Raw genomic sequence first — 14,482 nt, 5'->3', positions numbered from 1 at the left:
GCTATGACTGTCACCCGGCATAATTTGCAGATGATAATGGTTGTAGCCGGTGCGATGCTTTCGACTAAAACAGGCGCAGCTTAATGACATCATCAACATGCGCTATCGCGATAGAGCGATATAGTCAAAATCTCTATCGTTGGCCAAATTTATATCGTTTATATCGTATATCGTTTATATCGCCCACCCCTAATTGAAAGTTGTAAAAATATGAATTATTCTGGGAGCTGACTACAAAATGAGTGTTAAAAAAAAGAAGAAAAAAAAAAAGAGCTGAGCTTGTGAAGATGTGATGTGAACCAGTTTTATCATGACTCCCTCTCTTTTTTAAAATCACTGCACAGCTGAGCACAAAGCTAAGAAAATAAGATTAAGAGCTGTGTTTTTTCTGTTAAGCAAAAACTACAGTGGTTGTCCCAACAGTGAAGAACTTGGATGTTTACACAAAAAAATAGATATTCAAACATATTATTTGTTGCGGAAACAACTGTGCAAAACCAGAGATTAACTTATGGCACTGATGAGTTCTTTTTCCCCCCCTTCTCTGATGCAATAGCGCCATCCAGTGGTCACACTAAAGTCATTCATTAAAAGATGTTTGAGTAGAAACAAAAGCATCAGAGATTCTGAATTCTTCATTATGAATAGTTTTACTGTTGTGCACCAGGATAAAAATGTGCTGCCAAAAAGATAAAGCTCAGTTATAGACGCAGTTGCTTAGAGATATAGTAAGTGTGTAAGGTGAGTGTAAGAGGAGTAAACACACATAAAGTTTATGATAATTTTATCATTTTTCCACTTAACTGGATAATTGGCTTTGTCTGCAAAAGACAAAGTGAGTTATTAAAGGAAATGACTCCAAATGTTGTTTTGTCTACAAAATACCTCAGGCATTCATTTATAACTATATAAAATAAAAGCAACACAATCTCACACTTAAAAAGTCAATTTAAAAAACAAATTATCCTGTCTTGTTTGGCACATTACTTTTGCATTTAATAAATTGTTGAAGACTTTATTCCAATCCAAAACAGTTGTACCCTGCTCTCTAAAATATGATTAAAGTGCTAGCAGAAAACAAACCCCCTTACCACACATACTCCTCTTATTCTAAACATACTCTAGATACAAAGCTGCTTCAGACAGCTGGTAAAGCACACTGCACAAAGTAGTTGTCATAGTCTTTATTCTAAAAGCATTATCTCCACAACACACATGATTATTATGTTTTATAGTTAGCTATGCGCTGCATTTAAAATAGCCATCACTTTGTGCCAATACAAGACATCAGCCTAAAACAGTCATTCAAAAGCACAGACCAGAAATGAAGAGCGCTATGGCAGAACCTTGCTAAAAAAAGCTGACTTTTTTCCTACCAAAAATAACAACTGAAAGCAAAGAAAATAAGCCCCAAACTGCTCCAAACAGGTAGCCTTCCAGTTTGAGCTAGTGTAGTCACAGTCACGCAATACTGTGACAAGAACACAGTCTCACAACAGTTTGTGAAAAAGTCACAACCTGTAATCTACTCATTCATGTTTCTGGACATGAATTTTAATATTCTTTCATTTTGTGTCCCTAAACATGACTTTTTCCAATGGTCTCATATGTACACAAACTTTATATTGACCGTTTTTAAAAGGTTAAAAAGTTCAAATGTAAACAGTCCACCTTTGAATGGTGGTGGATTTGGTGGTGGAGTGAATAATTTTAACACCCACACAGGACATATTTTTGGTTATGCTTTTTACTTCATGTATCTTTGGTAAAATGCCTTGGTTATGTTTCAGCATTACAAAACAAACAAACAAAAACAAAAAAAACCCCAAAACTGCTCATATTTAGAAAAGAACACTTCTTTTAAAGCCCTGTGGTGTCATATCTATGATGGAAGAGTTTGGACAACAGTGCAACAGACACAAAATATCATTCTTACTAAAACACATTCGTTTTGCCCAAGTTGTGCCAACTGTCACGAAATAAAAAGAAGAAAAATGTGACAAGTCATATCCATGAACACAAACAGATAGGTTTTTTTGTGACTATTTCACATTTTGTTATGAGACGGGGCTGGATAAGACTACCATGCACACTTATTCTTTGGATCAGTGTTTGGGGGAAAAAAAAAAAAAAAAAAAAAAAAACACAAAAAGAAAGAAAAACATATAAGAGACCAACATGGAAGCTTTGCCTTGGAGACTGGGACATGATTTGCGGTGGCAAGCTATATATTAACAAACATGACGGACATGAAAAACCCATGAATGGATGTCGGGGACAGTGATAATGTTTATGAATCCTTAATGCCCTTGTGGGAGCGTACCTGCTTCTTCTGCAGTAGGGGCATGTGCGTGCCCTGCATGGGGAGGAAGGCAAGGGGAGACAATATACTATCAAGTACTACATCACAACAATGTGACAGCTGGCTTAAAGCTACACAGAGCACTGGCACAAACCAATAATTTCTATTTTGTTGTGGTGAAACCATTATCAAATAAACTAATTGCTAACTACTAAATCTGTAAATAAAAAAGAAAAAATGTTGGGAGTTAAATTGCAGAACAGACACCACAAGATGTCTGGAAGACCTATTTTTAGACACAAATTTCTGAAAGTTTCTAAAAATACTGAAAATTGGTGGGTAGACTGGTAAAATCAGGTGTTAGGTGTTTCTGTTAATAAAGTAACTGAGTACATATGACCTACAGACTGTATATGGAGGACTGATAGAGATTAGTGACATTCCGGGCATTTTGATCTGACAGAGAAATCATATGGCATTTCCCACTTATAGGGTATAAATTCATCACAAGGTAGCCCTTCTTCTTCTTCTTTTTTTTTTTTAAACACATTTAACATCATGTTGTACTTAGAGGTATTTGAAAACAGCAGCGACCTTTCCTTGTCTGAGATCACAAAAAAATTAGCTCAAGGGATGTTTTCTCATACACTTTTCTAAAACTCAACTTCTTTCATTTAGAAAGGTCGGGAAAGAAAGCAGGTTTAAGGCCTTCTGCTTCACTTTTCACACTTCGGCACCAACTCCATCTTTAATATACAGTCTGTAATATGTTCATGCTAAAAGAAAGGAAACACAAACACACTGTCAAAACCTGTACTTGAAGTTCAGGTAAGTATTATAAAAGACTACGTGATTAGATTCATAATAATATCAAGGTAAAGCTCAAAGACAACTCATCAAAAAAAGGATCTGTTCAAGATCGAGAATCATTAGAAGCAAACACCAGGACAAAGTATGAACTTACATTTAACAGAACAAAACCATCTGACCAAAACTTCCATTATCAGATCAATATATGTTTGTATATGTATCTAACCCTAAAAAACACAAGTGCTTATTTTCTTTCCTACAGTGTATACATAGAAAATATTTACAATGTTATTTCCAGAATGCTACTTGAATTTGAATTTAAATTTTTTTATTTCAGTCAACAACAACAACAACAACAACAACAACAACAACAACAGATTAAAATTTTACATAAAAGTACTCAAACAGTAACCGAAAAAGGAATAGGCTGAAGCCTTATGGCTTATACTTATCCTATCCCTTACCCCCATAGAAATAATCAAATCCTTAACCAAGAAAATAAATAACTTTGATAAATAAGTTGAATAACTTATTATCTTATTAACAGTGAGTCAGCAATATTACCAAATGACAAAAGAAAGAGCCTAAAACTGTGGCTCACTCTCTAAACAACCTAGGGAAGGGGGTAAATTAATCATCTGAATTAGTTTGCCAAACTTTGTAGTTAATAAAAGTAATCCCGGCTTTATTTTTATTTTTTTAAGCAAAAGCAAAATTTCGACGGATTACTATATCCGAGTCATATCATATATACTTATTTCACCACACTCTGAAAAGCTACAAAATACAACAAAGACAGCCAGATATGCCTAGAAGTGTTAACGTGTTTACAAATATACCCAGAAATGGAAATAATTAATGTGGGGTGGTTATATCTTATATTGTGCTCCATCTTTTGTGTCATTATATCTTATTAAGCTTATTTTGTACTGTATAGCTTATAGCTCATTTTAAATGATCTGGTTGCTGTAAGACAGTAGTTTCCCAAAAATAAAGTACTTCTTGTCACATCTCATCTTATTCCTTTAGTAAGCAGATATAAGCAATGTATTTTACCTGAAGCCACAGCAAGGCAGAGTGAAGAGCCGGAGAAGGGCCAGCAGCACCCTGAGGGGCAGTAGGGTGAAGACGTACAGAAAGGCATCCACACACAGGAAGAAGCCGAAGATCATCAGCTGGAAAAGTCACACACAACACCACCACAAATCAAACTATGAGTCTGTAGGGTACATAGTGATCAGTCATCATAAGGAAAAAAAGATGAATGAGAGTATGTACACAAAGGACATCAATCAATTACAATAACATGATGAACATAAAAAAGGTACGATTTTATCTATTTTTTTTCTTTTAACAAGTGGAAGAAATTGTACATAGGAGAAACACCATATGTGACAAAAAAGTACACTTAACCTTTTTATTATGCAACAGGCACATACCTTTACAGTTTCCAATATATGAACAGCCATTACCTCATCATATTCAAAGGAATGTTTTACAAGAAATGCATTGAAATGCATCTGACATCTTATTCCTACTTCTAACAGGTAAAACAGCAAGGCAACAACTACTGGTAGAATCTGGTGGGAGGGTCTGTTTGTCATTGGTGGATCCTGTCTGACCTGGGGCCTCCTGAGGTACCCTGAAGGTAGTAAGCCTGTTTCACCGGCAGTTTGTGGCTACACACATTCCTCTCCCTTCAACAGGAAAACCAAGCCAGTAACAGATATGTTAGTCTGGGATTATAAGGACACAAAGCAGCTGACAAAGCATCAACTCTGAAATAAAAACAAATAATAAAGACCTTTACAGATGAGGAGGAACTCAATAGACTGTGTGTAACTGTATAGGCATCACATTAATTTAAACTTTAGTTGTGACCAGGTTAGATGACATATATATTGAAGAAATACACATTTATTAGAGATGCTGTTAAAAATGTATGATTCCTAGAAAGTCAATATAATGTCCAGCCTGTGTGTCAGAAGAAATCAGTCTTTAAGTTCAACACTGCCATCTGGTGACTACTGAGAGGAACAACAAAAACCAAAAAATTACTAGGGTCAGTAAGGCATATTGTAAACAAACAACATAATTTTCTGACATTTCCGTGTCAGCCTAATATCTATATTAATTATTAATATATTTCCCAACATTGAAAGTATGTTATAATGATTACTCTTGATATCTGTGTAGGTTTCAGTGAGGGTAGTCTAAGGACCGTGTCTCAGAATGGAACAGGGAAGAAGACCTTGGGAAAAAAAGTGAGTGGATTTCCTTTAAGTTTCATGAAGGCGTTTTACCTCTCATGCAAGAGGATTTTTCAGCTCTAAACCCAAATGGTGGAGAGTTCTAGGTAGGACCCACTATTGATCATGTGCCTTATCACCTTGGCTTTTCCACAATAACTTTTATATGATTAATTCATTTATTTTATTCCTTGTAACTTCATAAAAGGGTTAACACGGCTTCAATGTCTTTTTTAGCCTTGTAAGGGTTATGTGGCTAGCTCTTGTACATACAAAGTTATAAAGTCTCAAAAAGAAATAAAATAAAACAATGTAAAAACCATCAAAGCTAAATGAGCTCACTGTGAAGGACTCAGGTGAGATGTACATATCGATAATGTGGCAACCTAAGAACAAGTTCAGAAGCAATGCAAAACTGACTGAGGATTCAGAATTGTAGCAAAGTCAGGAGCCAGAAGAAGAAGTGTCTCCAAATTAAGCAAGCTTACGGGCTGACTGTAAAATAATCGTATGCTTTCTGTGTACTGATGGAAATGACAACAGACAGATGGAGAAAGCTGCAGAGAAATCAGGGCAGATAAGTTCAGGGCTGTTAATATACACTACCTTCTCGAGTTCCTTGGGAATACGCATGCATGTGTAAACTCTCTCCCTTCGTTCAGTGTACTTTGCCTCATTGTGCTCCAGGAAGTAACCTCTGGTGAGCTCGGTGCAAATGAAGCGCGTCAACGATGGATCTGGAACAACGTGAGAGCAACAGTGTTATGACAAAACCATTGTCCACAACAAATACAGCTGTCAACACAATGAGAACTCCAACAGTGGCTCTGTAAAGTGAAAGAGGAGGAAGCATCTCTGTATGATGAAAACTAAAAAGTGAAGGTTTAATGGCCTTTTAAAGTGTTGTTTCAGTGTTTGACTCAAGGCTTAGACAGCTGATATACAGTGTCTGTGGCCTCTCTCTCTTTAAAGAATAACAACCATCTGCCTATGACATAATGAGTCTTGTGCTCCAACTACAGTAATACTTCCATCATTACCAAAGAAAATATTCAATAGTTTACTTACAATCTTTTGTAATTGAGCAATTAGATGAAATAGCAGTTCAATTACAATTTTGGTTTCCAATTGTTATAAGAACAATTGAAAAATGGTGAAAAATGTCCACCATGATTTCTGTCAGGCTATCACAATAAAAATCTGGAGGGTTTTTTGTATAGAACAAAATATTGGACAAAAGAATTGTTAAAAATAGTTTCAGTCAGATTTATACTCTAATTGCCACTATCTGTGAGAACATGTCTGGCATGTCACGCTTCATAAATTGCAAACAGTAATGATTTATACATTTGGGTTTCTTTTCAGCTACAGTTTTTGTTAATAAATAATGTTAACAGTCTCATTGAAAATGTATCAGTGTCCACTTTATCTAAGCCACGGTGTATGTGTTCAACTGTGTTTGCCTAATTAGACACACACTTGTAGTTAAAAGAGACGCAACGCGTTTCGGCTTGTGGCCTTCATCAGGGTCATGACCCTGATGAAGGCCACAAGCCGAAACGCATTGGTCTATTATTAAAGTTGTTCATCTTCCCTCAAGTGCTGCTGGAGTTCCTGCTTTGAAAATACTGCTGCTGCCAAAGCAACTGGATATTGTCCTATTATGTATGGGGTCAGGTGTTTCCTACTACAGCTCTTAAAATCCCCTCTACGTACTAAAGTTTAAAGCTTCCCAATTGGGGCAAAGATATCTATATATAACATCTGTTGTCATCAACTCTGGTTAACTTTAATTTCAACATTAATTAAACAGCAAAGGAGACATGTGATCTGAACTAAACCGGCCACAGCCTTACAGGGAGCCATTGTCAGACATAATCTTGTTTCAATAATTGTTGTAAGCCAAAGGTAGTAGGTTACAGGTTAGAACCTGATCTGTGACAGGTCATGCAATAGGTGGTGTGAAATAACGTATAGAGAAACTTAGAGCAGATACAGAAGAAGGTTATGGAGCCATGCAAACTCACTAAATAGGTAGTTGCACTGCCAAGATAATACGAGAGATGTTTTCTCCTCTTTCAGTTGATGTGAAGCAAACGCTAGCACTGACTGTAAACAAGCTTCGACACAGCTTTAACAAACTACAGTCGTTACAGACGAAGCTTCACTCACATTAAACACGACTCTTTTGTTTAAAACGTCGTATTCACGAAGCCGCAACATTATCAGAGTTAATGCCCACAGCCCCCCCAAAATAAGTTGGAAACATTTAAGACGTCTGACGGTTATTAGCAGTGCGACCCGACAGTTACCTGCTGACAGCTCCCGTTGCTCCCTCCTGACAGCGCTTATGTCGTAAAATCCCAGGGTTTCTGGCAGTTCCGGGGTTATGCCGATTTTACCCGACTTGTGCAAGCCCTCCCATGTTCTTTTTTGCCTTTTCTTCAGCTCAATTTCGGCTTCTTTCTCCTCTGACAGCTCGGTCCCCAACTGGTCCGCCATCTTTACTTTGCCCGCCTTGTCGCCCTGCGCAACGTCATCGCGGTGTGGCTGACAACGTGCGACGTCACGATGATAAAGGTAGTTTCAACATTTTTTAAAAAACATATTTTTGAAATGTTTTTTATTGGCATTAATATTTATACATTTTACTTTTCCAGTGATTCTCCGTTTAATTTAATCTAAAATGTACACAAATCTGCCATTTGTTTCCTTATTTGTTCTTTAAAATAATAATACAAGATTTTAAAAATAAAGTTTTTGGAAACGCCTTAAATAAATGATTACCTGGCTGGAAAATGGTTTCCCAGTATGTTTCTGTGGACCAACTAGTCACACTAATGGGGCTTTTTATTTGATTTCAACAACAAGATAAGAAGAAAAAACGAGCCTAATAATAATAATAATAAATTAACTCTTTATATAAAGAACGTAAATGTATTCACTTGTTGTAACATACACATAGTGGTATTTTTAAAAATATATTTTTCCCGGCATCACAACTTTTTCTTAAATAAACGCATATGCTGTTAGGAAATAAACAAAATGAAATATTGTTAAAGACTTTCCAGTGAATATAATCATTGGTTACGAAAGAGGAAATATATTGTGTTATATTATATTATACTATGTACTTTCTACAGTAATGTCGTATAGAGATCGATAATCTCTATACGACAAAGAAACAAAGAAAAGTTAATTGAGTATTTTGCAGTACCCAATATCCTCCACTTGGTGTCCCCAAAGTTCCATGAAATCTTCTTGAATTTAAAGTCTACCCAACAACAGTACTGAGGCGTCTTCCCACTGATTTATATATACACGTTTGGTACGAACGGCATATATAGAGGTTATAGTTCATGTTAGAGGTTGTTCTGAGTATATTCAGGTATATTTTGTTGACGTTACTCAGGTGCGGTCATCTACATTTTAATATTTTAATAAAACCTAAAAGGATATCCCAGAATAAATAGACTAAATCTCCAGTGTTTAAAATGCTGCTATACATAACGCCCACGTTCATGCGCCTCTTGAATATATACCTGACATTTAACTGCTCATCGAGTAAGTAAAGAATGTCCATGTCCTTGTGCAGTCAATTTACCTTAACGGCAGTTATAATTAAAGAACAACTCTATACTATACCTAGAGATACCTTGTCCTCAGTTATTATTCATGTACTTACATTTCCCAGAATGCATTTTAAGAGGAAGTAGTGTATGAACATGTAGTTAAGGGTCTTAATATTAACAAGGGTATGTATGAATGTATGAGGCATATGCATTTAAGTTGACCCCTCTAATGATTTGACATCTATGATCATGGCTTAATATTTAAAATTATGCTGCACTGAATTCTGAACTTCTGCAGCAGACATCTCCCAGTATGCTCATTAAAGGTCATTAGAAAATCCATGAAGAAGGTGTTTTTGGTAGATGACAGTCATTTTCTGCTATTATATCCTATTATGGATACAGGGAATATGAAGAAGTGTGCCTTGCTTTGGCTGGTAATGAACAATAATAACAAAAACAGAGCATAAAATAATGATTATGCCGCCAAAATATGATTTCCTTTCATTTAAATGTGTAGCTGAGAATTTAACTCTACCCTCATCTTGCTGTCTTTGTCCCCCCCAAAAAAACTGTTTTGTGAAAAGCCCTTCAAAATAAAAAGAAAAAAAGAAAAAAGAAGAAAAGAACCTGCAATGATAATTTATCAACTTGATCTGCTGAGTTCCTCCAATAACATATAAATACAGCTTTTTAATAATTTAGACTGATGAAGTAAAAATTCAACCCCTAAAAAAATCAGACTGGAAAAGTCCGGCTCCACGCTCACATCAAGCATAATCAAACCAAATTCAACTACTTTGTAAGCACGGTTTATTGGCACACATAATGGTAAAGCATACATACCAGACATCAGATATGACACTGAACACCTCTGCTATATAATGTACAAATGGTGTCTAATAATACTAGGCGCAAACATATTTAGAAACGTGTTAGCTTCCTTACAAATGCACAAATAAATACCCATAAGATCCAATTGTATAAAGACATCCATCATTGTCTTCTTGCCCATTTTTAAACAAAAATCCAACAAAAGAGATCAGGGATATACTGTAGTATCAATTCAATTAATGATTAAAGAACAAGTGTGAACACAAACACAGGGATCTCAAAGTGTTTCTGTCGGGTGGATGGGATTTGATCTTGTCTTTAAAATGTTACTGTTGCTGTTTTTGTGGGGGGGGCGGTTCCTACAATATGTCACAGAGTACACAACAAATATCATCATGTGACTGTGTGGCTGTTATTAACATTGTGGCTTTGGTTCTCCACTAGCTAGAGAGGACATTAAGAGTTTGGTTCTGACAGAGGCAAACAGGCATCCATCCAAACCACCCAACAGAAATCTGAACCTCCTGTACAAAACAAAACAGCTGCCATGTCCAAACTGCTTTCAGTGGCTGATTTACAGTGGACAAAATAGATTCCACCTCTATTTACAGAGCTACAAACCTTGTAACAGTGTTCCCAAACTGATGAACCCAAAAGGAAAATCCAACAGATGAGTTTTATAAAGCACATAGATCAAACAAAAAATAAAATTCCTATAAAATCATGCAGGAAAAGGCTTTAGTATCAGTTTGGGAGTAGGTCGTTAAAGGGAACGAAGTCCAATTTTCCAGGAAGAAAAAAAGAAAAGAAATCAACAATAACGCATCAACGCGTGTCGGCAAAGTTCACATACTGATCTGCAAAATTACAATGTGATTGCAAAAGGATTCTGAGAGAAGCGAAATACCAATAGACTACAAACACAATCAAACTGGTTTGCATGAAATCACAATCTGTGACGACCGCGGTAATGTGGAAAAACAATCGTAGGACACGAGTTTCCCTTGTTTCAAAGGAGTCCATAGTGGTAGAGAACTTTTATTTCCCCTTAATTGGAAATGGAAATAAACAGCAACAGCAGAAACAAACCAACAGCCGACTGAATTTCCAATAAAAATGCAATTGCCTCAAACAATATTTCATTTGTCTCCAATGTGGTTAGATGCTTCCAATGGCTCTGGTGGCTGTTAAAAAACACTTTGCCTTCTTGAGCTTGCTTATTTTTTTGAAGACATTTTGTTCGTTGTTTTTACTCTTCTTCTTTTCTCCCCACTGTCTACCATCAGCAGGATGACTTGTGACCTGAAGGTCAACCAATCACATCTGTGGTATTCCACTAGATGAGAGGTCTGTAGCTGAGGGTCCAAAGAGGAGAATTTGATCCACAATTTTCCACTGCATTCTTGGAAAAAAAAGAAAAAGAGAAAAAAAAGAAATCCCACACCTTGTTATTTTTACATTATAGTTGCATACGACCTGTATGCATTTCTTGTCTGTGGATATTGCTGTGCAATGCTGCCAGTTCTCAGTGTTCTCCTAGATGTTACAGTGATTCAGGAAAGAAGAAAATATCCGGGACGGACGTACAGTATTTTGGCTGGACATGCCGGTGGTGACTTTGCAGACGGGGGGATTCTGATTCAGTACAATGTTATGAGGCATAGAAGTACTGCCCTCAGGGGAAGGGGTAGGTTAAAAAGTCCAGTCCACATGAAGTCAAGGATCTGTTGGGCTTTTTTTTCCCTCTTCTTTTGTTTTACTGCGAGGGTTGTGGCGCCGTGCTCTCGGGCTTGCTATCCTGGGCGGCGGGGGCTTTGCTGCTCCAAGGGGCATTGTTGCCCAGAGCTGGGGAACTATTAAAGTCGTCTTCGTCATCCAGGCCGTTGGTGGCATCGTACTGTGTGTTCTCCAGACGGGTGATCAAACGCTCATCCTCGTCCCCAAACTCGCCGCCCATCAGGGTCGGCTCGCCTACCACCATCACGTCCTTAAGAAAGAGAGAGAAGAAGAGAGGAAGGTATATGATATTTTTTATTCTGAAAACAGAAAAACACATAATTTGTCTTTTTTTCCTCCTGGCTTTTCCAAAGGTAACAACATATTTAAACTGTCCCGTCAGCTGGGTCACTTTATCAGTCACTTTTTAATTGCGTGCTTCCTTTCACGCCCTGAATATTCACATTACCATACAATGGGTTCACAGCTGTATATAAGCAGGGGTGCATTTTGGCTAGACCACTGTAAAATTTGTAGCTTATCCAATGGGAGTTTGAACAGGTTTATCACAGAGATAAGAGATACATGCATACAAATATAAAGCAAGCCCTAAATACACTTATAGTACATGCAAATATTATTGCAAAAAGCCACAAAATTCACTGCATCATCCTTCCGTCAACTGTTTTATTTTTATTTTTTTATTGCTGTGTGTAATTTTTGTCCTCTTTTTGTTCTTCTTCTTTTTTCTTTTTATTAACTAACTCATCCATTTGTTAATTTCACTCATTTACATTCTTTAAAGCAGTCTCTAACTAGTTTTGAAGTCTGGCTTACAAATATAATTAACTTTTACACAGGGAGCCGTGGAATGTTTTTGGTTTTGTGCAGGGCCGGCTGTATTTAGCCTTGGGGTGATTCAGAATTAATATGCTAAAGTGAGTGAGAAATCACCAGAGAAGAAATTAATGCATATCTGTTTCATCTAATTCTCAGACCAAAGCACCATCTGAATATCAAATGAACGCAGATCCAACCGAAAAGACCTTATAATAACATTTTCATTACTTCAAATAAATGATTATGTATGTTGTCTGTTTCCCATAATTAGAATTTAATCAATGACATTTTAAAACAGAGGGTTAAAAAAAGCAAGAGGTCATAAAAATAAATATTTAGTTGTACTCTAGACCAGACTTTATCATAATTTTTGTTTGAAGAAGGTATGCCTGGTTGCTCTATGATGGTAGAGGTACAGTGTGTGTTTTTCTGCTTCAATTATCATCCCTTTCTTCCGATCTAAAGACAGTACATGTGTGCTCTTCAGTGGGGTTTTTTGGACAGACGCTGGCATATTAAGTGATCTAATTTTTCTAAGCACCCCATGCAAAGGAAACATTCCCATCCAGATAGGAGATTCCTCCAGTGCCTAAGCATCTGTACCCATCCCAATCAATGCTCATCATGTAAGACATATTTCACAGAGATGGCCCTCCCACGGGGGGTCAAGGAATTAAAGGAGAAAGATTTATCTATTATCCACTGATATTGGTGACTGTTGTGATGTGAAGGAATCCTGATGGAGGGGGATGCCCCATGTGTGTGAGCTTGCATTTTGTCACGTTGCTAAGTTCATCCTCACTTTGACTAAACATAATCACTGGAGTGGAATCTGTGAATCACTGTGAATACTGATCAGTAGGTTCTGAATCAATCACAGGTTTATTTATTTGTGCATCTTTCTAAGTCTTTGTGTCTCGCTTTGGCTGCCTAAGCATCCCCCGACTGGCGAGCCCCAACAACATCCATCGTAACCTGGGAAAAAGCTGTACAGTTAAATGGAGCACATGCTTCACTGGCCATGTGTGTCAACGTTGCCCTGCTTAAGAGATCTCGCTCTCCTCAGCCATCTCCTCTGCAGCACACATACAAAGGACAAACAGTACACTGGCACACAAACCTAGATAAGCTTACTGTACAATCGCACACCTGAACATAAACACAGTCAGTCGGATGCAGATTAGTCCTGTAGGTGAAGTACACAACACACACACAAGCCTCTGGCTACAGACCCGAATCACACAGAGCAGAGAGCAAACACACGATCACACGCAGCAATCATTGATGTAAACATACAAATAAAACTAGACAACTTAGCACACCCTACAACTACCCACGTAAAACACACGCAATCTTTGATGGGAAGCACCAATGAGGAGAGGCAGTTTATTTATCCAAGCCATCCCCAAAACCCCCCCAGCGACCACTTCTACACCCCACTATGCCTTAATCAGGCTAATTAATTTAGGTGAGCTTTTCAACTAAATGACAATATCCACACTGATTTGTCAATTTGCATAGCTAATTAAGTCATTAGCTAAAAACGTGCTGATTGCCAACAAGCCTTGCATTCACCATCTGTTCCTGTGAGGAGGCCTGTCAACCTACCTCTGGCCAATTTTGGGCACCCCCCCTCAAAAAAAAGAAAAAAATCCCTCGGGTGATAACAGCTGGTGGCTAGTCTGAGACTGGGGAGCACTAATTGTGAGCTAATTAATAGTGTCTACTTGTCTACTCATCTCGTTAAGAGTTAGCTTTCGCAGTAGCTAAGCGGTGAGGTTTTGAATAGGCCGACTCAGGGATGAACGCCTCCCTGCTCCCTTCATTCACTGAGCAGTGTCATTACCATATTTTTACAGAGATTAGCTGTGTGGAGCGTAGAGAACATATTTGCTCCACAGGCCTCCGAAACAACAAGTGTGATTTAGATGGGATAGTGATGCCAACAACAGGATAAGAAGACACAACTGTCCCTTAAAGCAACAAAGATAAGAACACAGCATGAAGTAAGACAATAATGTTACCAGATCCCTGTTCCTTCTCTATTTAAATATAACGTACGTTTCATGACTAGATTTATTTTCCCTGATGCTACATTAAAAAAGGGGGAAAAAGACGAAAGCCTTTAATTCCCTCTAAAGCATTAAGATCATAACATT

At 37.4% G+C, this 14,482-nt stretch overlaps 2 protein-coding genes across 6 annotated transcripts in view; both read right to left on the bottom strand.

Annotated features, from left to right (window-relative positions):
• tapt1a (transmembrane anterior posterior transformation 1a) overlaps nt 1-7,900 on the bottom strand; it is a 24,075-nt gene extending 16,175 nt beyond the window's left edge. Inside the window, 4 exon segments of the mRNA XM_013909149.1 lie at nt 2,175-2,356; nt 4,169-4,287; nt 5,968-6,098; nt 7,674-7,900. Of these exon segments, the coding sequence (XP_013764603.1) occupies nt 2,175-2,356; nt 4,169-4,287; nt 5,968-6,098; nt 7,674-7,863 (622 nt within the window). The 5' untranslated portion in view covers nt 7,864-7,900.
• Nucleotides 7,901-9,729: 1,829 nt separating this feature from the next.
• The window catches only part of ldb2a (LIM domain binding 2a), a 105,429-nt gene continuing 100,676 nt past the window's right edge, over nt 9,730-14,482 (bottom strand). For all 5 annotated transcript variants that reach the window (XM_005726506.1, XM_005726508.1, XM_005726507.1 and 2 more), the window contains exon 9: nt 9,730-11,754. In XM_005726506.1, coding sequence (XP_005726563.1) covers nt 11,524-11,754 — 231 coding nt within the window. In that variant the 3' untranslated portion in view covers nt 9,730-11,523. The remainder of the gene's footprint in view (nt 11,755-14,482) is intronic.

The sequence above is a fragment of the Pundamilia nyererei genome, unplaced genomic scaffold (assembly GCF_000239375.1).
Source record: "Pundamilia nyererei isolate P.nyererei 1_Seehausen unplaced genomic scaffold, PunNye1.0 scaffold00020, whole genome shotgun sequence".
In the NCBI taxonomy this organism is placed as follows: Eukaryota; Metazoa; Chordata; class Actinopteri; order Cichliformes; family Cichlidae; genus Pundamilia; species Pundamilia nyererei.
This window is presented reverse-complemented; position numbering and strand designations above follow the sequence as displayed.